The sequence below is a fragment of the Aphelocoma coerulescens genome, chromosome 2 (assembly GCF_041296385.1).
Source record: "Aphelocoma coerulescens isolate FSJ_1873_10779 chromosome 2, UR_Acoe_1.0, whole genome shotgun sequence".
Lineage (NCBI taxonomy): Eukaryota > Metazoa > Chordata > Aves > Passeriformes > Corvidae > Aphelocoma > Aphelocoma coerulescens.
The window spans coordinates 144071263-144097476 of record NC_091015.1 but is presented as its reverse complement, the minus strand read 5'-3'; the positions used below and the strand labels follow the sequence as shown (position 1 = coordinate 144097476).

At 39.7% G+C, this 26214-nt stretch overlaps 1 protein-coding gene across 3 annotated transcripts in view; it reads right to left on the bottom strand.

Moving 5' to 3' along the window:
- ESRP1 (epithelial splicing regulatory protein 1) overlaps positions 1 to 26214 on the bottom strand; it is a 35001-nt gene that overhangs the window by 4031 nt on the left and 4756 nt on the right. Inside the window, exons 5-14 of one of the 3 annotated variants that reach the window (XM_069005150.1) lie at positions 19371 to 19469; positions 19214 to 19268; positions 17249 to 17359; positions 17030 to 17162; positions 16903 to 16945; positions 15161 to 15462; positions 13385 to 13603; positions 11250 to 11436; positions 9560 to 9728; positions 519 to 624 (exon numbers count right to left, since the gene is read on the bottom strand). In XM_069005150.1, the coding sequence (XP_068861251.1) occupies positions 534 to 624; positions 9560 to 9728; positions 11250 to 11436; positions 13385 to 13603; positions 15161 to 15462; positions 16903 to 16945; positions 17030 to 17162; positions 17249 to 17359; positions 19214 to 19268; positions 19371 to 19469 (1409 nt within the window). In that variant the 3' untranslated portion in view covers positions 519 to 533. Of the gene's footprint in view, positions 1 to 518; positions 625 to 9559; positions 9729 to 11237; positions 11437 to 13384; positions 13604 to 15160; positions 15463 to 16902; positions 16946 to 17029; positions 17163 to 17248; positions 17360 to 19213; positions 19269 to 19370; positions 19470 to 26214 lie in introns of all 3 variants that reach the window. The other 2 variants (XM_069005149.1, XM_069005151.1) reach the window with 2 other exon arrangements.

Below are 26214 nucleotides of genomic sequence, written 5' to 3'. Positions count from 1 at the left end.
TGAAAGGCTGAAGTGACCTGATCAGAAAGCTCACAAAAAAGCGCAAGAGAGTAGCTGCCATTATACAAACTATTTCAGTGCTGCAATTCTACATCAGCTTGAAGCTTCGACATTGGATTCTGTAGTTACCTAAGAAAGTGGCTCATTCTGTCTAAGCAATGCCTCATCCTAGTGCATTGCTAGGAGACTAACATCATCTCCACACTTTGCTCCACAGAGAGAACTGACTCTGAGAAGCTTCCTGCAGGCTCTCAGTACTGCTATTAAAGCTCGAAGAAGCATGCATTTGAAGCCCTGGGAAACATGCAAAGCACCAGCCCTTAAGATGACTGGAGTAGTCAAAATCCTTTAAATTATGGTTTTGATAGGGTTTTATACATTGCAGTGTGAGATTCTGGACATAGCAAAGAGCTAGATTCCCAGGGCAGCAAATGACAAATCATGTTGAGTATGGTGGTTATCTGAATCAAACACTATGATACCTCCAAACCCCATCTCCTAGGGTTTGTTATCCTTACCTTCTCTAAGGAAGTCTAACTGCTGGGGCCTTTAAATGCAAATCCATTCTTTGGACACTGTCCTGGCCGCATCATTTGTGTGTACAAGTCCATCCTCTGCTGCATACTACAAACACAAGTTAAAATAGAAGCAATCAGAAGCCAAACTAGTGCAGAAGAGAGCCAGCAGCTGGCTATGCAACCTTAACCTGTCTTAAAATGCTGGGCAGATATCAAAGTTCAGGCTGCATAATTAGACATTCATAATGCTCCCATCGCTGTGGCATTAAGAGCAATTCAACAACAGAAACTACACTGGGGTAATCAGCTTTCCCTAAGAGCACAACACATGGGGACACAGGATCTTGTTGAAGACCACTGTCTCCAGACTCTGGCAGCCCCAACGGAGTGATCTCAAGACAGTGTCTCTGGAGACAAACACCTCCTGCACAGCCACACACTCCCAAAGTCTCTAAAGGAAAAGTTAAAAATTCACTACTAGATAGATTTGCATAGACCACTTACCCCTAAATTTGTCCTAACACTGAAGGACATCACTGGCTTCTCCTACTTATTCTATAATTTTATGAAAGAAAAAATATATTAAGAACTTGCTCCTCCAAGAGCTCATACTTCTTGCTCAAAGCTACCTTAATAATTTTGCTTTATCTCCTCAGCATGGCATCAAGCACCTACCCATTTCCATCACCATTCCAATGCTATTCCTTAGAACTGGGATAACCTCTCCAAACCACACTAGAGAGGTAGCTCCCAGACCACTTCCACTTCTCTTCTCCCAGGTCAAGGCTATGAAAATATCATGAGAAAATTTCTACTGAGCTCTATCAGCCTTCCCTTTGCGTTCTTACATCAGTGTTTCAGTCCTTAGCTAAACTGGTATTCGTGAAGACCAGGCTTAGCCCAAAGGCTACTGTCCCAAGATGCCTTGTGGAAGAGTCCTCCCTGCACATGAGTCCTACAGTGTTAGCCTATATTCCACCTCTCTAAATTAAAGCTCATCTTCTTGAGTGCCTCTGTAGCTTCCAAGTCTAGTAGGCACATTTGCCCCCAAGCATATGCTCTCACCAGTTTTCAGTCTTGCCCGTACCAAGTTCCCACTATTTGCAAAGCCCTGAGTCATCTTTAAGCAGCACAGTATGGAAGGGGATTGTTTCATCACAGCAGATAACAAGCAAATCCAGCAGGCAAGCCATTCCTGGACACAATATATAGATGTTTATAGCCTCCCTTCAGAGAACCCTCCTCAAAGGTGCTTCAGGAGGTAAATGAAATTGACTGAGGTTTACTGCTTCTACAGTGACCAGCTCTCCACATCTAGAAAGAGAGCTGCTTTTCCTTTTTCCATAGGAACTGCTTAAAATGTTTGTTTATCCCCAGAACTGCATTCCTGGGTACCTTTTGTGACAACATCTTCACTGGTGGCTCCATTAGATAGCACAGATAGTCTGGTGCCAAGGACAACACCTGTAATCATTTTTGTCAATTTTGAGCCTATTATCAGAAAAACAGCTGTAGGAAGGTAGGACCTTATGCTGTAGAGTAGCATCTTCATACAAACTTATCACAACACTTCACACTAATCATTTCCTGCATGCCTTCTTTTATATTAATAGTCATACTAATCCCTAAAAAAACTACTACCACAGTCAATATTCCTTTGTACTACTCAGATTCTCAAACATAAGATCCAGAGGTCAGCTTATGACACTAATGAAGCTGAAAATAAGTCTTCCCCCACCAATGCACCATTCAGCTTTAGAATTTTTAGCCAGCACATGCTGTCTTCAAACTTATTTTGAATGTAGCTATAGAATAAGGATATGAATCCATGGCAGATATGCCCATCCACAGCTTGGATGCAAGCTCCAGGTCAGTATCTGCCAAATACATCTGGGGATGGAACTCTCCACAGCTGCCAGCAAGGCAGTATTTGCTTCCATTTACTTGTGTTTCATGGACTCTTTAGACACAGCATCTTTTGTGGTCAATGGCAACTGCCAGGTGTTAAAGGTTAGTGCCACAAAGGGACGGGCTTGTCTTGATCTAAAGCAATATTAATGCTACAATAATAAAATTTCTTCAGGAGTAATAAAGAAAGTATTTTCTTATGCCTGAAATATTTAATCTGTAGATGTTAGAAGCTTTGATATTCTTTTCCAGGTCTTTCATAGCCTTACTCAAAGGCTAAGGGTGCTACCTGCTCTGACTTCCTAAGAGAAGATAACATATGGACTGTTCCCAGCCAATTCTATGTTCGCCCAGCCTGAGGAGTGACAACCTCCTAGAGGAACAGTAGCAAATGACTCAGAGTGGTTGTGTCTCCAGGTGGAAAAACAGTAAATAGAAGACACATGAAAATGCAGTGGAAAGTGTCCAGGCAGGCATACAAGACAAGTATTCCAGCCTGTATTCTCAAATCAAACAAACCTCAGGAACAAATACTTGCATGTTTTACAGCAGGTCAGACAGAATTTCTACAATTGTTCTTAGTAGGTGTATATCACTATATAATGGATGCAGTGCAAGAGCTTAAACTCTTTATATCCATCTAGTTCTTGAAATCAAATATGATATGAAGCATTGCAAACCTTTTTTCTTTATGAATTGATCCTTCTTCTCAGATCTAATCAACAGGTGGATTGGATTTTTTCCAATCAATATTTCTGAAATTGTTGTATTCGCCAAAGAATCTCAAAATAAAACACAATTATGTTTCAGAAATCAGTTTTGGATGCAAGAAGAAGTTTCCACACGTTCTGAAGGCTGATGTTGGCATTCAAGCAGCATTTATACACCTCAAGGGATCCCAAACATTCATCACTAAAATAGTATGTGGAAACATTGAGGATCACTGTCTCTCCTGATTTCCTAACAAATTTTTCCATTATACATTTGCTTAACAGAAACCAATATCCAGAAGGAAGCTGTGGTTTATATTACAAGTGGGTGTGAGTTGGAAGCAGTCAGCATACATAGCCAAGCAGGTTTTCAGATCTCTGCCAAGTATCCTGCAGGTCAATCAAGAGAACCACAAACATACCCAGCACTATTTGCATAGGAACAAGTATGTGCATACACACCAGCTAGAGGTTTCAGTTCTCTCCCTGTAGATTTTCTATCCCTATTTTTCCTACGACATTTTTAATCTGTAGTCCTGGAAGATTTTGTTTGTGAAGTATTAAGCATTTTCTGATTTGTGACAACAGATACTGACAATATCCTTTGATCAAGCTACTGATTAACAGCTTCTATTTATTTCAGGACTGTAAGACAGGTCCTGATTGCAGGTTAGTCTTATTTCATATCCCTTACTCTAATAATCAGAGTAACACTAGCAGTAAAAGAGAATGTGTCAGACTCATCCACTAGTGTTTCAAGATTAAGTTATTGTCCCTTTGTGCTAGGTCTAGGAAGTTCAGCAGACCCAGAGCATTTCTGCAGCATCCCAAAGTCAGTTCCTCAGATTGAAGCCAGCAGGAGGAATGAAAAAGTAAAGGGTGCACACTACCAAGTAGCCCTCAGAAAAATTCAAAAAAATTGACAGATGAGCCCAGACTTCAGTGAAAAGCAGATCTTTTCAGAAACTCATAGGGATTTTCAAGTACTCCTTGGCTGGTACAGGACATGACTATAATGTGCACATATACACAAGCTTGCCACATAATGCCTATAATGTTCCCTGCTGGAAAGCAGCCCGTGGGGAAATGCAGCTTCAATATAAAGATTTTTTAGAAGTGGTTCATACAAAAATTAGTAGTAAATTTTGTGGTATAACCACCAAAGTTGAAAGTTTTGACATGGTGTACTTTGCTCACAAAAACTAACGAGACATGTTATTACCAAAAGTATTTACACAGCCAGAAAAATTTTCATGTTCCAAGATTGGAATGTTTATCCACATTTAAAGAAAGAAAGGCTGCATAACTTGACAAATAGCAGAAGTAGGAGCACTAAACCATCCGGTCACCTGTTAATCCAACTGGAACATTTAGATCCCAATGATTAGTAAATCATGGAGGAATATCACAGGTGGTGTCCCCAATAAGAAAGGCCTTTTTTTTAAATTAAAAAATTAATTTATGTGACTTTTTTTTAATTAAAAAAAAGAGTTCTCAGCTTTAAGAAGCACTATTCCAAGATCAACCAGCTCTGTCCCTGGAAACATCAAAAGCTCCTTCAGTACAGACGCCTTCCCCACATTTAGCCAGATAACCTGCTGCCTACTCTGTCTGCCTACTGAAATCAACTCCCCAGCTGTATAAGATCATGGTAGGACAACAACAGTAAGCAAGGGGAATGGATCCAGAAACACTTTCTGCCACGGAAGACTGCAATAGTCTGCCCTGGGTAGTGCTGGGACTTTCAACACACCCCTGTAGAAGGCTGCTTCTGAGTAAAGTGAAGCATCCAGCAATGTATCTTGGTGCCCTGAATAACCTGAGATCACTGCAAATTTTTTAAAGAAGCCACCTGCACGGATGACACACACACACCTTCAGGCACAACAGGTGGATCTTCTCTCCCACCACTGAACTATGTTGTAAATAGGCAAAAGAAAAAACTACTCAAACTGATCTCTGCAGCAAGCTTGCACAATGTTGTAGTAACAATTAATCCCTCATACAAACCCAAATGTTTTACTAGTCAGCAGAGGAACAGTCGGAAGATAACAGTAAGAGCTGCTACCTGAAAATCAAGTCATGGAGTTTGTTAAGGAAACAAAAGGAAGAAGCCTCCCCCAGCCTCCATGGCAGCATTTTGTATGGTGGGCTGAGTAGAACTTGGACATCACTACCAGCAACAACATTTTAACAGGCTTATCAGCTTTGAAGAAAGGTGAGGTTTGTTTTGTTTGCTTTTTTAATTTAAATAATTTTACTATCCTGGTATCCAGATAGCTGTTGATCAGAGCATTATCATTCTGCTGCTTTTCAGACACTATGGCAGTTTTACTAATTAAAACCTACAAATGAAGGGATAATGACAGCCTATGGAGGCATGCAACAACTAGTCTTCCCTGCTAATGCACTCCTGCTCCAATGAAATATAGTAGTAGTTAAAGGCATCCCTGATGTTCTAATCCTTGGCAAGCTACATTTACTTAGAAAAGTGAATCATTAAGTGCCCCCCAAACAATCATTCTGGTGAGAAGTTTGTGACATTAACTAAAGAGTTGAGGTTATTTTGACAAATTCATGATGGAGAGCAGCTCAATGGAGTAAGGACAGGTAATGAAGAGTCCCAGATTCTGACACTTGATTTAAAACATTTGAACTCCATTTGCTGGACAGCAATTAAAAGCCACTAGTAGGCTTTGATGTCCGGTGAGCCCATCACTGCAGATGTGATTTCATGCAATCCAAGCTGACATACTTAGTATAAAAATAATAATAAAAACAAAATTGCAAGAGCTTAAGAGCTGTGGTCTAGAGTGTTGATATGATGCTGTGAGTACAACTAAAAGAGGTTTTGTTTCTGGCTGCTGCTGTTCTCCATCTGTGACAGAGCGCCCAGGCTAAATACACATATGGTTGTTTCCTAACCCAGTTCTGTCAAGTGATGCTGGTTAGCCAGACACAGAGATATGTAAACAAAGCTGCTGGCAGCAGCTCTGAATGGTATCACTCCTAAACGAGCCCACTTGTCCCTAAGTTTACCAGTTTTAAACTCCCTGTAACTTAATCATGGTTCCAATAAGGATCTGAGCAACAATCAAGGTTAGAAAAAAGAGTCACTTGTTTTACATGATGGTCATTTTGGAGAATCTGATTCTTCACAGAGAAGTGAGACTTTTTTCTAAGCCTGATTATTGCTCAGATTGGTCATTTTACTTTTATACATACATACTTCAGCATGTATTCATACATAAATATTAATGCTATATGTATGTTGCTATCTACAAGTTGATTAGTTTATAATGAGAAAACCCATACCTAATCCATAGCAGGAAGAGACATAAGCAGACAGATGAGAACACTAAGACATTATCCTGTAATTCCTTGTGCAGCACATGTCAGACTCACGCCTTTATCACAAAGACCTTTTAGCTCAAACCACTCCAATGGAGAGAACTGTACACACTGGCACAACAGGGAGAAAACCCAAACCTAGCCACTCTCAGGCAAGCATACCAGATAAGACCCACGCTCTCAAGCAGTACCTGTATCTCTCAAGAGAAGTCCAGCAAAGGTGCTAACAAGCAACTTTACCTACCCACCTTGGTTCAACAGAACAAGAATTTACCATAGGACACAGAACACAAGAACACTCTGCCAGTTATTTTGAGTTCAAGGACTTCCTGAGCCAGGTGTGGTTTCTGTGTATTCACTAACTCACAATGAATTTCCTGCCATGGAATTTATCCAGTTTGTTTGAACCCACATCAGTTTTCAGTTTCCATATCATGTTTTGGCTATAAGTCCTACAGTTAAGGAGCTCCTCTTTCCACTATGCTATTTAAAATATTTTTTTTAAAAAGTAAAAAGCATAAAATGTATTACCACATGTATGGATTTTGACAGATACTTTTGAGGCTTTAAAAGCACCACTTAAAAACAATAAAAATTGCATTAGAACTCAATAAATACAATAAGATTCAACTTTGTTTTAAAACTTTACACTGTAGCACTAGCTTTCAAGTTTTTATATGGTAAGTTTCTATAGGATGTGTTAGCAACTGCCAAGTAGTGCAGTTATTATTTCCAGTGTACATACAGCACCTAGTACACCTAGGATTAGACAAAGGAAAACTCCTCCCTCCCATGAATCCTATTGTTCTTTCTTAAAAGCCTGGGACTAGACAGAGAGTAAGACCACTGATTTGCTGTCAGAACATGTTGCCAGATACAATTACAAGCTGAACAGAGATATCAAAGACTGACAGATCCCGAATAACTTGCTCTCCCTCCTTTGCATTAAGAGTTCACTGAAGCTATTTTAATAGTTTAGAAGGCATCCATTTCTTTACACCATTGGTTTCATCACCAAAGCTGTAAGAGCATTAAGACAAGTCTCAGAGTTTCAGGACTTGTGATAAATACTGAAGACCAAAAAAAGTCTCCCTCCCTTCCACCATCTAAGTTGATTACAGTGTGGAAAATAGAGTTGGACTATTATAATGCAACTTGACCTTGCAAAACACAAGTGGTACAAGCTTTTGGCAGCAGCTCAAAGAAACTTTCCTTATTTCCATAAATATTCACTAGTTAGATTTATGAACCATTGTCTGATCATTACCTACCAGCTCTATATTGCTTTTCCACAGACATGCTTTTAAATGCAAAATTTAGTACAGAGGATACCCCATTCTTTCCTGCTCCACATACTTAATTTTTAAATTAAACTTCAGAACCAGAAGACTACATTTAAGAGAGTTCTGATTGCTTCTTCAAATGGACCCAATTGTTTTTTTGCATCCTGGACAAAGCATAGGAACTTGCCTGAAAAGCAGTAATAATTTTTTAGAAGAAAAAAATACAACCCAAAATGTCAGCTACAAAGAATCACTACATCTATTGGCATATATACAAATCGTCTGTAGATCAAACATTTCCTCTGGATGGAAAAGCAATACCTAAACACCAAATCTCACAAAAAAGAAAGAAGCCAACTTGACTCCAGAAATTTTTCCTTATTTTCCTTAAAAGGGCAGTATTTGTAATTGGCAGAGAAGCTATGTAATAATGGTTTCCTAAGAACAGTAAACAACTACCAGTTAGACAAGAATATAAAAATGATATTTTGGGACTTGGGATTGATCAATCTGTGACCAATATACATGCCCACAGCCCAAGCAGCCAGTGATGGGACTCATGTGGGATCTCATTCAGTGAGAAATCTCTAGGGCCTGACACTCAGCTTGCAGTGGCCAGCCTATTCTTATTTTAAGAAGTAAAACACGTCAGTCACTACAGACTATTACTACTACTATGTTTCCATGAAATACAGAACTGTTATTGAGAAACTTGTTTTATATTGCCAGTGCAAGTTTGGAATTTTATTTTTCTTAATCTTACATTAACAAGGCTGAGTTTGGTAATATTATCATACCATAAAACAGATATTGAAGGCATTATAGAAAATAGCTCACATGTGAAGGAAACCTTTTAATAAAAAACCACAACAGGCAGTTCACAGACATATAGGTAAAGTAATAAGAAAACCTTTGTTATCTTACAGGTATTGAAGAGTTCATATTTCTTAACAACTTCCTAAGTAGCTATTTAGTCCCTGCTGCAGAGAGAAAATCTTGAGTTGTTTAGCAGATTTCCTAACAGCTGAGAAATGCTTTGTGACTTAAAGGGAACATGGCTCTTTCCAAGGCCTTATGACTGCAGAGGGCAAGAGGTATCCAGAGATTTTTTTCTGTAGAAGACAGCTAATATACTTAGAAGAACAAAAATCCCTTCGTGAGAGGTGTTTATGAGGACAGGAAGAATATATGCCTCTACATGCTTTACATATGCATTCAATACAATACTTATTTATAAAAGTAAACAGTTTTTGCCATAAAGGTCAAAAGTTACTTTGTTAGAAAAACAAAGAGGCAGTATTTCAGAAGCTGTTAAGGCAGACCCCAGTCCACCCATTCTAAAGAGGAGCCAAGGGTTTCTTTACAGACATGAGAAGGAGTACTGCACACATCAATTCCCACTGAGAGCATAACAAAGAAAACTAATAAGTTTAAGAGGAATGTTAAGTGGAACAAAAATAATAAAAAATATCCCACTTAAACATGTGTCCTAGGTTAAAAAAAACCAAAAACAAAACCCCTCCCAAAAAGCCCCAAATACACTAACCAAACCCCCTGCTCCCCAAACATTGCTACCTGCAATACTTTAAAACTTGGAAAATCCCTAGTTATCCTGAAATTGTTTCCCTGAACAAGATACCAAACAAGGTGTTCGTGGTATCACAAGTCCTTAGCAGAGCAGACAATGTTCTTTTGTGAGCGTTGTGCATTTGCTGGAGACAATTAAGGAAAAAAAAAAAAAGAAAAAAAAAGACTTCTTTGTTGCTGTTTGGGTTCTCCTCTGCTTTACCTGGGGTAATACGCTGTGTAGTTCATGAAGAGCTGAGGCCCAGCAGGGTAGTAGGCTGTGGAGGGCTGGAGTGTTCGTGGGTTCAGAAGCATGGATGGCTGATACAGAGCAGCTTCTGTTGGCACAACTGCAGCAGGAGCTGGAAAGGAGTAGGCAGGAGGTGAAAGGCCTACAAGGAGCAAATGGAAAATAGATTAGGACCTCTGAAATTCCAGAGCTAATGAAGACCATACATACAGAACTCCACAGTACATCAAGAACCTTCACAAGCTTCTTATCCTTGTTCACTGCAGAAAATAAATCTGAGCCACCAATGGGAGAGTTTGACTACAAAGTGTTGTGCCCAGCCTCCAGCCAAAAGTGAAGTCAAAAATACACAAAAAGCCACCTCTTGCACTGGGAATAGGGTCTCTTCCTGATACATAGGTCAGCCTACTTGTCTAGGCTCAGACTTTAATGAAGTCTGCATTCAAGAGCTATGAGACTTCCCCTCACTAAGAAAAAAACTTCCATAATAAAGATCTGTCTGATGTTCAACAAAAGAGAGGAGACTTTCATGCTGGTATTCCTTATCCCTTAATTGATCAACAGCAGAGTGAGAAAAGTCATGACTTTGCAGCTTGAAGTGTTAACATTAAAAAACCTGTCCTAGGAGCTCTCAGAAGATTCCAACCCCTCTGGAACAGCCATCACACAGAGGACTATCTACTGCTGACCCCTGCTCAAGATACTTTCATTGAAAGAAAAAAACTCTCCCAAGGGTTAGCTGAAAGTCTACTTGCACTCAAAGAAACTACTCCCAGAAATTTTGCTGCTGTATTGGCAGCTCTGCCTAGCATGTAGAGGACATTTCTTAAAAAGTCCACCACCAAAAAAAAAATACACTTACAGAGAGAGAGAGAGAAAGCTACTACTTGACTACCTTGCCATTCATGATTGTAGCAGCAAAGTATTATTTTTCCCATAGGCTCAGATTCATGTGGCACATATGCTTGCTTAGTAAGTTAGCCCTTAAGCTCTTAAAGCATTTCTCCCAGAAGTTTGTGTAGAAGTCAGTGTTCATCCTAGAAGCTCTGAGAATCCAAATTTAAAAGGAAATACACATTCTGCAATTCTGAGGCAGAAGCCACATGTATTTCACTCCCACAAAGGCAATCCCAATTCCATATGAACAACATAAATCAAAGGAAGAGTTCAGTCAGTTGCAGTTCAAAAGGCAGAATCTGTGATTAAGTCTCAAAGGGGAGCATTACCTATGGTTTCTCAAACTAAGTTTTGGATGTGAAAAAGGAAGGTCTTTTACTTGACATGTTCACCATGGTGAAAAAATATAAGTACAGATCAGTTTAAATGCAAAACAGTTCTTTAAGGTCTAGACAGGGCTTAAAAATTACTTTTCAGAATCATCACTCACATCAACCAATTAAAGTTCCAGGGAAGGGAGGGAAAATTTGCCACTGGAAAAGCAAAAGTAGTTCTTCAGTCACAATAATTCAGAACCAAAGGGAAAAATAATGATTGCAAGCTGGTGATGATTTAAGACAAAAAGACCTTATTTTAACACCCCCTTCTCACAATGCTTTCCAAGAACCAGGATCAGAGTCAACAAAGCAGCTCCGATACCTACCCGCACACAGTGTAGAGTAGAGTGTAGTGGCAAGACCCAAGCAAAACTTACATGGTAACTTACATGGTGGTGGGGACAAGCCATTTCGATTTAAAGTGCCCCCCATTAATACAAAGTTCATCTCTTCAGCAGAACATTGAAAGACTTCAACATATCTGTCCTTCATAGTCTTCTTATGACACTTCTGTGCAGCCAGGAAAGCTCGATCTGCAGATTTCATCTGAATGAAAGCATCTCCTGATGGACGTCCCTACAAACAAGGCAAAAAAAAAAAATGTTTCTGTAGGTTCCATGAAGGAGCAGCATAGCAATAATCTGTGCTGCTATAAGCAGTCTCTTCAGTCACAAATACATTCATCTCCAAAGTCAAATACAGTCAGTCATCCTGAGCACTCATCAGCATGTTTAAGCTCTCCTCTCCAAAGTTTTTCCCTTTTGTGATAAATTGATTGTATTTACTCACCTGTTTTGATTAAGCTACATTGTAACTTGTTACTTCTATATCTAAAAAAAAAAAAAAGACACCTATGGGAGAGACTAATTTGGGAATACTGTGGTGCTTTAATACCTGCTCTTACAAATTTACTACAAATGCAGTATTGGAAGATCTAGACCCCATTTATTACCTGCAATTCTTAAAATTCAAGGATAAATACAGTCAAGTGCTCATTGTTAAACAATTTGTATTAAATTTTATTTTCTGAAGACCAACATGGGCTGGGATGTTTTAGTAGGGTAATAGCTAGCCTAACACTTGATATAAGCTTGCAGAGAAAAAAAAAAAAGACATCTTTATATCTGTAAATGAGTGGGATTCACCACTGGGAGGAGTTATTTTAGCCACATGCAGATGCTGATTTGAAGTAGCCAAAACTAGAGAGAGATCTGAAGCCAGTCTAACTCAAGTTCTGGGCCAGTTCTCATTTTGGAGGGGACAACAACAACTTTATCAGCATCCTTTACACACAGTCGTTTATTATAAGAGGGTTGAAACCTGGGAACACAGAGAATAATAAAAATCTAGTAGTCAGGCAAAAGCAGTATTTAGGGAGGGAAAAAAAAAGTCTGATAGCTTTGGGCAGGGCAAGGGTGGCAGACAGCCCTTAGGGTTATATGCACACATGAATTTCTTCATCCAGGTTCTTTCATTAGTGCTGTCAAGGGCTGATACTACTGTAAATCATTATTTATGCTTTAATATCTGCACCTTTTCTTAGTCTCTCCCAGCACTGCACATTCATTACAGATTTTTAGCCTTGGCTAGATCAAGTCCTCACAGACACAGGATGTCTTTAGATTGACAGGTACTAAAATAACTACAGTCTCTTTTCCATCCCCATATTCCTGAAACACAGAAGTCCTACTTCGGGATCAGGAAGTATTTTTTAGTTTTGGTTGACATTAGGCCTAAGCTGAAACAATTTTAGAACCATCATTTTTATACAGCAATAATCAGTTTGTTCAGTTGAACCACTCAGAGCATCTCCATAGAGTTAAAGGACTCCTCCCCCTGAAGTCACAAGAATACAAAGATAAAGATCACAAGAATGCACAGTCCTTTCTCTAAAGGTTTTGGTAGAAACTGCTTCCAGAAAACAATGGCAAAGATGTGACCCTTCATACACATCAATGAGCTGTTAATCTTGGTGCTTAGCTGTGGCTCTTTAAAGAAAGCAACAACACAGGAAACCCAAAGCTTCGGTTTCTGACTTTTGACATGGGAATTCCTGTCTCTAGAAGGCTGCAGGCACATTTGTCCTCAGATATACTTGCGGCACATTGTTCAGCAAAGCAGGGACATACCACTTCTTTGAGAGCTAACATTGCCCACACTTGTGTTTTGAAGGCACTCCTCATCTGGTACAAGAGGAATCATGCATGCTGTTGAGCAAGACTCTTCAGTTCAAGCCTGGGGTCAGGACCACTGGCTGCTGTTCTGGGAGCACCAACCCCTCCAAGACTATGGCTTAGCTTTCAGCACATGGGTCTTGGTGAAAGAAACCACTCTACAGCAAATGCAGCAGCTGACACAGCAGGGTTCAAGTCATCTATTGCCAGTACACCTTCAGAAGAGAGCTGGAGGCCCATTAACACCATTAGTGCTAATCCCAAAGGTGCTTCCCTATGGATATCATCATCAGGACTACTCATATATACAAGCATTTGGTGGAGCAGCTAGAAACGTGTGGCCTACCAACCTGGTGATTTAGTACCATGTGAACTCCATGGGTCCGAATATCTGTAGAAAACTCTCCCAGGAACTCCAGAATGTCCTCTATAGTAGCAGCATAGGGAAGACCACGTAAACGTATGCAGTCTCTGATGTTAGTGGGAGGTACAAATTGTTGAGGTAATACTGGAAGAATTGGAGGTGTTGGGAGAGGAATGAGAGGTGTGGAAGAGTACCTGTTCAGCACCTGTGCAAAACAAAAACAGATTACAGAAGCCTCCTTACTCATTCTTCAACTCAGAAGAAGTAAATGTAACCCCAGTGCCACCTGTTTTCACTCTGGGCATATTTTAAGAACCTAATGAGCTAGATCCAAATATTAACTGTAAAATATCTGAATTCTAAGATATTGTGGTTCTAACTGTGTTGTGGTTTAAGCTCAGAATCTAGCACACTTTTATAGTCATTCTATGATAAATAGTCATTCTATTGCTTTAAAAAACCTTAGGATTTTTTTTCTTAAAAAACAGTTTTGTTTTGGGAAACTTACTTGAACAGATAATGCAACACTCAGTAGACATTTTAGAATGTGAAACTTGTATATCTACAGTATTTTTATTGTGAAACTATCCTAAAACGTTCTACTATCTACAGAGTCACGATGACACTTCTACCCAAAAATAGCTCTGCAAAACTTTAGGAGAGTTTGGGAACTAGAAGCACATTTCACTACCACACATACCTAACCATGCCTGCCATAGTCCGTTCAAGAAACATTAGTAGCATTACTGAGTCACAGTACCTGTGACAGCTACACTTTGAGATTTCTTGTTAATAATAGTAACTGCAAAAACCCTGTCCAGTGAAAAGTTCCTTCAATACTCAGTCACTACTCCTGAACTTTCTGAGAAAGATTAATATTAATTTGCACTTATACAGCTATCAGAAGGTTTTACTAAACAATGATACATATGAGAGTACTTGAGAAAAATGCAATGACAAGAATGAGCACTGCAGCTCTGCCTTCTCATCAGTAGTGTCACCTTTTAAACAAGGCATGAAAATCTCTACATATTGGGGAGAGCAGAGCTGCAACACTTCTTGGTTACAATGACATGGCTAGGATTTGCATCATACATGATACCTTTTAGAATCATGTGTAGAAGTTATTTGCGTTATCTGAAGCTCTGCAAATCTTTTTTGCAGACTTAAACAGTCCTCTCAGCTCTACTTCCTTTCCCTGACAGCTTAGCTGCAATTAATGGTCCGCCAAGCCCTGTTAAGTCAGACTCTTCAGGCCTAGTTTCAAAGTTCTGCTAGGTAGCCTGTGCTTGCAGGAGATGGCAGAGATCTGCCCTTAAAGACAATTTGTAGAATTCTTCAGATACATTACACAGGAGAGGACAACTACATCAAAAGCCTTTGCTTTTTTGTGTCAATGACTAAAGATAAATCTTTTAGATCAAGATTTGTTGCTAAACACTCCTGAATAGATCATCATTGGACTTAGTCAAATTCAGAATATGTAGTGTAAAGCACTAGACCCACATCAACATTTTACAAAGCTACCAGAAGCCAAAACCCCAAAGATTTGTGTATTATTGAGAACATCCCTATACCACAAGATCTTACATTTCTAGGGAGCAAAGTCTCATGGAAATTCAGACAGTACTCATTCCAGCAAGAGTCAAGACTGAGAAAAGATAGAAGTTTTCAAGTCATGGCCAAGCATTATTTGCTTCCTCTACTGACAGCACAGAAGTTTGGACTACAAGAGGACAATGTCTGAAAGGCTTACACCTACCTGCTGAACTTCTGCTGCAGTGCTCCGGAAGAGTTCAATGTACCTTTTCCCCAGCAAATCCTTGTGCTTTTTCAGTGCATTTTGTGCATATTCCTCACAAGCAAACAAGACAAAGGCATCCCCTGTTGGCCTGCTGTCAGGGTAAGTGACAAACAGGACTCCCTCCTTTCCTCCTGTTACAGGGCAGTGCTGGCCAAAGAAAGTCAGCACTTCTTCTGTTGTTACATTGAAAGGAAGACCTCGCATCCTGACAATCACTTGGTTTTCTTTAGACAAGAACTGTGCAACCTCATTGGAAGTACCTTTAACAAGAAAAAGTACAGAAGTACTTCAGACAACCATGTAAAATCATGAGCATAGCTACATCCTCTCCGCAGGCAGTTTTTGGGCAGGTAGAACAATTTTTGCCTCTAAAGTCAGGAAAGATGACTCTCTGATATACAATGTATCTAGTTTAGGACACATCCCATTAAAGTATAATATTGTTACTCCATCATTTAGATGAGATTAATCTTTATTCAAATGAAAAATAGGAAGTACTTGCAACATTCAAAGCTCAAGAAAAGCAGTCTGTCAATCTCTTTGTGAGCAGTACCCGTGCTACTGTGCCCCTTGTCTTTCTAATTTCAGAATACCCTTGGCATGCTCTGAAACCATAATATAAGGCAACTAAGTACCCAAATAATTGTGCTGGGAAGGAAAGTTGGAAGGGCATGTTGAAGACAGCTCAGGGTTTTCATCCTACCCCGACAGAACTGTCAAAGTCTGCCAATTCTATTTTCTGTACCTTTAGAAGACCAGTGATGCTCATAACACTACCTTATTCAAAGGCACCTGCTAACAATTCATATCTTAATACAGTCCTTTCACTTACAGCTCTCTTATTCTGCAAGGTTTGGTTGTACCAGGCACACACCATCCTTCACAAATGTCACTATGCAACGTCTTTACTTTGAATGGTGTAACTACTACCAAGCCTATCAGTTAGCTACGTAGGTGACAGCTTAACAGCCTCTCCCACTCTGAAGCTCCAATCTCAGATAGCGAGTCATTTGCAAATCCCAGCCCAAATCTCTGCCTGGAAGCAACAAGGACCTTAAAGAAGCATTGCAGAAAAAACAGCTTATTGGTTCATAATTCAAATTTTGTATGCTTGCAGACATAAAGGGGAGGAAAACAGATCAAGAGAGAGTTTGAAGAGTAAATTTTGCAGCTTTTCAATTATCAGCAAATATTTCAAGATTCCCTTTAAATAAGCATTTCCCCTAAAGCCTTCCCATTAAGTCTGAGGCAAAGATTTGATTTGAAGAAAATCAGTTCTATAAATCCCTTGTATTTACACTGTGATATGTTTGTTTTTACATGCAAGCCTCCACAGCAAGAGCAGTGACATTGTTTTGAAAAGTACTTTGGTTTCATTTTTTCAGCAATCAATAACATTTAGATTCCCACTATTATGAAGATCACCTAACAATGACATTCATATACAAGGGCACTTTGCCCAATCAAATCTTGATTGACAGTCTGCTTGAAAAAAGCAAGAATATGGAAGAGAGGGGTGGACAGATAAATCATGGAACATCTTGGACTGCTGCTAGCAGAATACATAGTAATCAGTACACCACCCAACTGCTTGTTCAAAGACAGAAAAAAGGGCCACATTCAGCAGGAGCAGTTTGCAGCCAAAAGTTAGAGATGCTGATGGAACAAATCAAAATCCTTTTTGATCCCCTAAAAATTACCTCCTGCAATTTTAAGGAAGTCTTCACCTGTTGCCTTGTATACCTAAAGGAAAAAAAAGGAACACGATTGGTATGTAATTTGCATTCCTTTTGAGAAGAGGATTTCAAAGCCCATCATGTCACGCACCTCTATGTATCGATTCCCCATGTGATGCTTGTGCCTTTGTAGCGCTAGATCTCTATGCTCTTCGCTTACGAACCTCACAAGAGCCTCCCCATTCCTCCTACCTTGGGCATTGAGACAGAGTGCAGCACCTCCTCTGCAAGATTTAAATCAAGAGATGAAACTCCATGACCTACACAGCTGAAGAGCTACAAATGTACAAGTAAGTTCTTAGCTACTAACTTGGCAATATTTAGACCTTTGAAGAATCTCGCTATGTCCTGGTCAGATGACTGCCACGGCAATCCTCTTGCTCGGATAACAGCATTGTCATCCACAAGTTCCATCTTGCTGCTGCAGGCACAGAAAGAGGAAGTAATGCAGAGACATCTGCCTCTAGTATCTGCCACACACTACCCTGTCTGCATGTCATTTGTACTCCAGGCACAGGCTTCTGTCCCTGCTCCATGTCTGCTGGATGGCCCTGCCAAGGCAGTGAGGCCCAAGTGCCACCACCATCCAAAGACACACAGCAACTGAAAGCTACTCTACAATTCTCTCCAAGGGAAAGTTTGCTTTGTTAAGCTGCCCCTTTCCAAGTTCCCCTTTCCTGCTTTACCACATTTGCTCTTTGAGCTGTCATTTCTTTAATCATATTCCCAGTTTACTTCCCTCTCCTGACATCATTTGGGCTTCTCCATTATCTGAAGAGGGTTACAGGTATAAAAATCAAGTACTTGCTGTTCTAATCTAGCTAGGTAGAAATTGAAGCAGAACAATTAGATGTAACAGAGATTAGTGCTCATTTCTACTATGACAGTGTGTAAGAACCAGTCACAAGCCAAGACCAAATCTGTTCAGGGCTGTACTCAGCACACACAGGACTCTGGCCCGAAGAGCCTTAACGTTGCAGGTTCAGGCCATCACTGCACTACTAATATAGCTAAAGGCTACATTGCCTGCTTAGCATGGGAATAGTTTAGCCACAGAAAGCCAGGTTTAACTGGTCATTACCACAGTCTTTTGTTCTCTTATTTCTTGAAAGTGACAAGTACAACAAAACATTCACAGCTACCCAAGCCTGCCTTTCTGGCTATTTCAAGAGCAGCTTTTTTTGCATGGAAGAGCTTATGTGATTGATTAAGTAGATGAAGTGTTGTTCAGTAGTAGAGGACTCCTCACACAAAAGGGCTATGGTATGCCCGAAGGGTCATGTTTCTCACTCACATTTTAATTTCTCAGGTGGCCTTTCTGTAGTTGTCTGTCTCAAACTGCTCCCCCTTGCCTCCTAGTTCTGTACTTCTCATTATCTAAAATAAAATGTGAATCTTCCACCTCATCCCAGAATTTTGTTAGTGAAAAGAAAAAAGCTTAGAACAATGCTGAACATATTAGAGAGAGCTAATCTCTCTGGATACTTTCTGCCAATGTTGCATTTTTTCTCACTTCTTTTGCTTCAAAAGTATAAGCATCATCTACCATTATGACAGATCCTTAATCTGAAAGAGGGAAGTAAGTGTTTGTGCAAGATGGGAATATAAATAAGGTCAGTTTAACACCATTATCTTGTGATATTGCAGAGGGTTCATCAAGAAAACCACTGAGAAAAATCTGAGAAAGTTTATACGTAGAAAAAGCACAGTTAAATTTAAAAAAACCTAAAAACTAAGCAGGCAACAAAAGCAGATAAAGCTTTATGTTTAAAACCTATTTGGGAATAAGAATCACCACAGTTTAAACAACTGAGTGGTAGCACTGTGTTTCTGGCACAATATCTTTATGAAAGTGTTTCTTCACTACTAAAAAAAAAATTACGTATATGCAGTACCTGCGTAGTAAATTGCAGGAAGAGTGCAAGAATTAGTAACTAATAGGGCTATTTCTGAAACATTGCTTACATTCTTTGTTAATAGCACAACACACTTAGCACCCATTATAAGCACATATTAGCAGAACACAGAACTATCAGCAGCTAACAGGCAACACTGAAGCCTAACAAGAAAACATGCTTGTATCTGATCATAAATTCCTTTCCCACTTGAAGGATCTAATAAATTCCCATAGCAGTGGGAAGGTAAATAAAAATAATGGTAACAGCTATTTTCAGGTTAGGAATAGAGAGAAGTACAGCTTATCTAAATAGTAACTTTAGACAAAAAGTAGTGGGGGTTAAAATATGTGCAACAAGAAGAGGGAGGAAGTACTTACCAAGGCCCACTTTCAAATTTGTAGTTCACTCTTTCTGGATCTGAAAATCGGTGATCTATGGAATACAGCACAAGTTATTTCCTATTTTGTCGACATACAGGACAGGCAACAAAACCAAAGAAGGAACAGAGAAAACACATTCATTACAATCACTTACTGTATGGTTCAGATAATAATGTTAAAATAATATTCCCCATATCTTCAACTTGAGAGGCTCCATAGGGAAACACTGGACTGTTCTTGTCAAGATTTAAATCTTTATGCTGGAGTTAAGTCAATCATCACCAAACTGATTTCTAATTGGTTTCCTGCTAGAGCAACACTTTCATGTTATCCTTGATGGTATGTTGGTTCTCAGGGGAAGGTTTAATCCATTTTCCTGCTGGGATACATTAGCTGCTCTGCCTTGGCCTCTAGCTACTGCCACCTGTGGGAGTGTAAGGTCACTCCAGAAAGTGTCTGTGAGCATGAGACCCCATAATAAGGACACATATTTAATATGTCGATGAATTATGTATGTTTGACAGATACACTTCTGCATGTGGAAGAGACCAAAGCCCTGTCCTGTTTAATTAACATCCTCTTTAATTTTTAGGGAAAAATTTGGGGAAGGAGAAGAAGCAATCAATCAACTAAAAGCTCCAGAAATAGAGGGATATACCACATGCTTTTTGACCAAGTAAGTGCCAAAGTAGAATAAGTATCTTACCACTTCAACAAAATTAATAAATGACACCTCATCTAAATGTTGCCTATTAGAAGTTATAACTCAAGTTTTGTGCCGTTACACAGAAGCATTTTGAGAACCTGGTTAGAGTATACCACTCATATATTTTGTCAAGAGGTAAAACAGAGCCCCACAACCCACAGATTCAGTCTGAAGGATTTTGGAAATGACTGCAATATAGAGCAGGAAGCATCCTGTCCTAGAAAGACAGGCCATAGAAAATCCAAAAAAAACCCCCACATTCATAAGGGGAGGCTGATTTAAGTTGCATATACCATCTTTTTTCAGACAACTTTAAACAGAGTTGACTATGGTATTTCCTGCTTTCCATCATATTTGCCCCTCTCCAACACCAGGCTACAGGACTGTAAGATTACTTGCAACCCTACTCCATTATTTATGAAGCAAATTTTTAAAAAGGTCTTTTTCACTCATTTTCTTTGAGGACTGAAGGGTAAAAAAAAAAAATCAAGAACAGAAGAAATAAGGAAATCTGGGAATAAGCACTGCATTTTTACTTGCCTTATCAGTTTGCATCAAGACTTCAGAGCAAAAATGAGAGATTCTTAAACAAGACCCATCCATACAGGAAGGTACAGTAACGCAATACATTGAAAACAGTCAAGTGCACCAATTATTTGCCCACATTCCCCCCAGACCACATTAACACATTTCAAATCCTCCAGTCTGCATTATATGATGCTCAAAAGTTGCTTTGTAGTCCAAGATAGCCAAGATAGCTTTCCTCTTTTAAGAGGAAACCAGGTTTTTCCACCTAGAGCTGAGCAACATTTGAGTTGTCAGATGCCTAAATGAAGTGCAGGGAACAGAAGAGTTTCTGTTAGAAACAAACACCTCACAGCAGCTTTGTTGTATCATCATCAGGTGAGCCAGCACAAATTTCTCTGTGAGCTAAAGTCTTCCCTATTATTTGTAGGATGATTGCAAGTCAGTTCTCCAAAAATTTTTTAAAAAATTGTTTAATAGTTGTCTTGTTAAAAGATGAAAAATAACTCCAACTGAATTAATGCATTCCTCTTCCACAGCAAGGAAAGGAAACCTGCTGTGCCAACACAATACACTTGAGGCTAATTTGATTTTGAGGCTTTGTTAGTTTTAAGTGTGCATTGAAGTATGGAATGTGAGAGGATGATGCTTAGTCTTAGAAGAACATGTGAAGCTTAAGTGAATTATCATAGTTTAAAAACCAGAATACTTAAACCAGTGATTCCTCCCCTCCAACTGCTTGACTATAAATAGTTTGCTAGTCACTGCCTTTACCCTCCCCCTCCTGGAACCTTCTTTGGGATAAAGTACTGGGAACATTAAATAGTTTTCTTAAAAACCAAGCCAAAAATCCTGAGCAACCCCAAAGCATGGTTTAAGAGATTACAACTATTTATGACAACAAAAAATTTCTTAATCACAGTCTCTCCTAAGCTTTAAACTCAAGCTCACCTCCTCCTCCTCTGCCCCAGGGAAAGGGGGGCTGGAAAGAAAAATAACCCACAAACAGCCTCCCTCACAGAGAGGGTGCCTAAGCAGCACCACACAGATGTTTCTGGGCACCTTGTGTATCAGAGTAGAGTAGTGCTTCTCCCTTTCCTGACAGCATTCCCCCTGTAGCATTCTAGCAGCTCTGCACTGGGCTTGTGCAGAGCCTCTGCTGTTCATACAGGGAACCAGAAGCTGCTTATGGTGCTGGTGTTGGAACCCTGGTCTTTCCTGACCAATTTTTATGAAGATTTTGGAAATGTGTTTCCTCTGTCAAAAGTCAAGAGAAATTGGGCAGGAGTTTCAATAGCTATTCCAGCAGGGGACATGCATACACATGTGCTTGGCTGTTAGACTGTGCTGTCAGAACTGAAAAGACATTTCAATATTTCCTTTGTGCTGAGCCAAAGATCCCTACAAGTGATCAGCATTCAGAGAGGGGAATGCAGCAGTGTGAAAGGGCTGGGAATTTGAAGAGAGGCCATCACACAAGGAAAACAAACAACTACCCCACCCCACAATAATTTTCTTTGGTGAAAATGTTCTCTGAAGACACTGATCCATGGGAGAAGTAGTTCCTAAAAATGCTCTAGTGCTAAGAGAAGCTAGTACCAGTTGTCAGACACAGGGAGTCAGTTGTGCCAACTCTAGAATAATACAAACACAGAGGAGGGGAAGAAGAAAGTCATCAATATTTTTGCAGGCATAACCTCACATCTTCACCTGTGATTAGTTAAAAGCACAGCTTTTAGGCAAGATTGGATAAAAAAATGGATAGTTCTGCACATGTAAAGAGCATGTTAATACTACTAAGTGAAAATCTGTACTCTAATGAACAAGATTGACTACATAGAGGTAGACTCCTATGGACAGAGGCGCCAGAAATTATGGTACCTGGGAAAAAATATTAATGAAATAGTCTATAACACCCACCACTTGTTCTATAAAGGGATAGGAGACCACACATGTGTCTCTGTACATTTACATTAAAAGGATGCCTCTCCTGGCAACTGGAGAAAGACAATTGCAATGGATAATCCAATTTCACATTTAAAGAAGTGTTAGAAACCAGACCTGGCTGTCTAAAGTTACTACATGCAGTAGCATCTACATGTATGTTCCTAATTAAGCAAGAGACAGTCCCAAATAAGGCAGGATGGGAAACAAGGAACTACCTAACCTTGGTGTGCAGCTATTGTACCACCTCCTGCAACACTCAGCAAGTTAAAGAGAGCAGGAAGGAAGACATATTCTATATTAGGGTGGCCTCTCTAACACGGAAGAAATTTCTAAATAATTTCCTCAGATTCACAACCACAGCTTCACTCACTGCCAGTGCCTGCCAAGATTTATTCCTTCCCACTCTCTCTTCCATTTCTGTCTCTTAACTCCTTCCTTATTGAATGACTAACTTAACCTGAGATGACATGAAACAGCATTGCAATTTTGCTCTACACTGATCCTTTCCCCTCTGCTTTGTTTCTTATTTAAGTTCCTTCAGACAGAAGATTACATCTTTCTACATAATGCTTTGCATAAAGATAATATAATATTACCCAGTTCCTGAGTACTATCACAGGAGATACAAATAGCAAATCCAAGATTCTCAACTAATACCCAAATACAGGCTTTTTATTGCCAGAGTTAAGCACTATTGGTAATAATTGTGCTCCACATTATTGTTTCCAAGACACCCAGGTAAAAAAACAAAAACAAATCAAACAATTAAGCCCCAACAAACAAAATTTCAGTACTACAATATCCAGCACATCAAACAAGCTGTTCTGAAGTGCCCCTGAGTTTCTACTGACAACACTGGCAAATACTCCTAGTAAGAAGTTATTCTCACAAATCCAGTTCAGAAGTGAGTGGAGCAAGCCAGATACTGGAGGAAGCAAGAGCTACTTGCCATTTAATGGCTTCTGCACACCCAATCTTGAGGCAAAGGATGAGTCTTCTGCAAATCTAATACGAATAGTCATGCAAGCTTTATTCACTCCACCCTGAAGGCACTCACAAGGTGAAAACTGGCTCAGCAAGCTTTGCAAATCAAGAAGTACAGCAAGTATGGGAGGTACAGAGGGTGCAAGAACAACCCTTCTCCTTTTGTATGCTTACACATAAAAAAAAAAAAATCAACAGACCCAAGTTCTTTTCTCTGCTGGAACATGATCGCTTCTCTCAAGTTTTGTTACTCAAAATTTCTCATAATTGTCCTGCTGTCATTACTTACACAATTCTGACAAAGTCTGCCAGAAAACTGTCTCATACACAAGAACTGTTTTGACACCATGAGTTAGGCAGCAGTAGTGCTCAGAGATAATTACAACTAGTCTCAGTTCTGCCTTGGTCCCTTGAATTTCACAGTATTTTAAACATTGCTTTACCTTGAACTAAAAGGAACCAGTGGCTGTTTGTACATGAAATGTATAACTTCTTGTGGGAGTTGGGAGTAAAGATTTGTAAAGCTTCCACCTGAGCTCTTGGGTTTGGCATGGTTTCATTGCTGTACACAAATTTCAAGCAGCCTCCTGAGAGAGTAAGTCCACAAGTACATTCTAAAGGAAGAATAACCCAGCCAGTTATTCAGTCTATTATCTCTATGCTCTTTTTCAAGATTGTGCTTGCCTTGTCTGCAGGAAATACATAGCCAAGCACCAAAAATCCAGTGTGCTGTATACTGAAATATATGTCTGGAATTGACTGTGCAGTAGGAAGTCATCTCCCCTGACAGCTAGGAACAGTAATATACATTCCCCATTTGTCTGTAATTTGTTGTTTAGTCAAAAATGACCCATCAAAACAAAAGCTTTTGAAGACTTTAATAACTTAAATGACTGTAGATTAATACCCAGCTTTCTCCTAACTATTTCATATCATAGAAGTTTCCTCTTACTCATCACAACCAGCTTACACACAGAAAAATGGAGATGTAAGTACATGAAGGGATGTGCCCAAAAGTCATTCTACTCCTGCTTCTACCAGTCTGTAAATGCAGGTCTCTTGAACATGTAATCAGCACCTTAGCTCCATACTTAAACATTCTATCCTCATCAAATGCTAATGTATCTGGCACAGTATAGTTTCTGTGGCCAAAATCATGGAAGATTCCCCTCATACACCCTCTTTAGCTATAAGGCCAAGAAACTGCACTTTCTACAAGAATAAAAAGAGCTTGGTCAGATTCTATGACCTTCATTTCAACCTACTGCACTTGCTTCTGATTTGTTTTTGTGTCCCTCACCCCAGCATACCCACACATGAAGGAAAAATACTGAACAACTCTGCACACAACTTCTGGAAATAGTCTTTAGACTCAGCACCTCTTTAAGCAGTCTTTTTATCCCAAACATCACATACATGCCCATGGTCTCCAGGTGCAATTAACCTGTACACCTTCTGACACCGAGGAGATGAAGTTGATACATTTCAGCAAGTGAGGAGAAAGAAAATTATCATATTTGTCAATGAAAGAGGAACAAAAATTGTTTTACCCTCTTTGGTCTCCACATTCTCAGCTCCCACACAATAATAGAGAGAGAGAGTTGATTTCAGCCATGTTGCATGAACATAGCAAGTATATAAATAAGAGCCTCAGCAGTTACAAAACAAGCCACAAAAATTTTTATAAGACCAGAATGCAGTTAAGGTTTATATACCTTAAAAAGCATGTCTTATCCAGACCTCAGACTCAAGCTGAGTGTATTTGGATAGACTGACTAGGAACCCCCAGGAACTTGGAGAAAATATTATTGGCAACTGCCAAAACTACTCTCAGGCAGCATGACTCTTTAGGGACTTCCTGACAGTCAGGTAACACAGGGTGGTCTGTCCCCCTCTCCCGGCAGGCAGGGAATACACAGTCCATCACCATGCCTTAGCTGACCAGCGATGCTCCAGGTAGCTACAGCCATACAACTCCTTCCACAGTGGAAGGACATACCCCAAATAGTCACATAAGGAGAAACCAAGGGCAACTCTCTGAAACAGCTGAAGTCATTAATTGTCTTTAATTTCTCCAGATCACGTCAAAGCATTCCCTAAACAAGGTATTAAGTTTTTGACCATAACTTTAAGAAGTCTCCATCATCCAGTTTCTATGCACCACAACATTTCTTCTCTATGTAAAGATTCAGACTCCTACTCTAAGTGTACTGCTTTCCATCAAAGTAGGGAGAGAAGTAATTTTTGCCCCTTCACTAGCAGAGATTAATCTTAATTTGCAGATAAAGCAGAGCAGAATGGTTAAACACAAAAATCCACCCCACATGTGTATTTTATGCCCCCGACAGGTACAAAGCCCAGGGAATACTAGTCCTGCAGTGAAAGGCCAAAATAATTCTGAAGCCACAGACATCAACTCTTAATGGCAACTACTCTATGGACACAATAAGCAAGTCAGAGGAAAAGTTAATAAAGACAATAGCAGCAACATCAACCACCAATAACAAACCTCTCAAATTCCTTTATTCCTCCTTGATACCTGAATTTTGTGACCACTACTTCAATAGCTCAGTAATTCTGTGTCCAAGAATATGTTTGGGATGAGGACTGAAGCACGCAGCAAGAGGGGAGACTGCCAGGGAAGGAAGGAAGAAGGCACGGCCAAATCACAGCTTCAGCTTTCAAGCTCAGACTAGGAAAGAGCCAGACAGGATGGGGTTACAGACCATTTCAGACTATTCAGAAGGTAATTTTAGACATCCCTATCACTGAAAATGGAAACATACTAATGGCTGCATCTTGGTGCCAGCCAAGCCTCACCCTGTGAGGTGCAGCA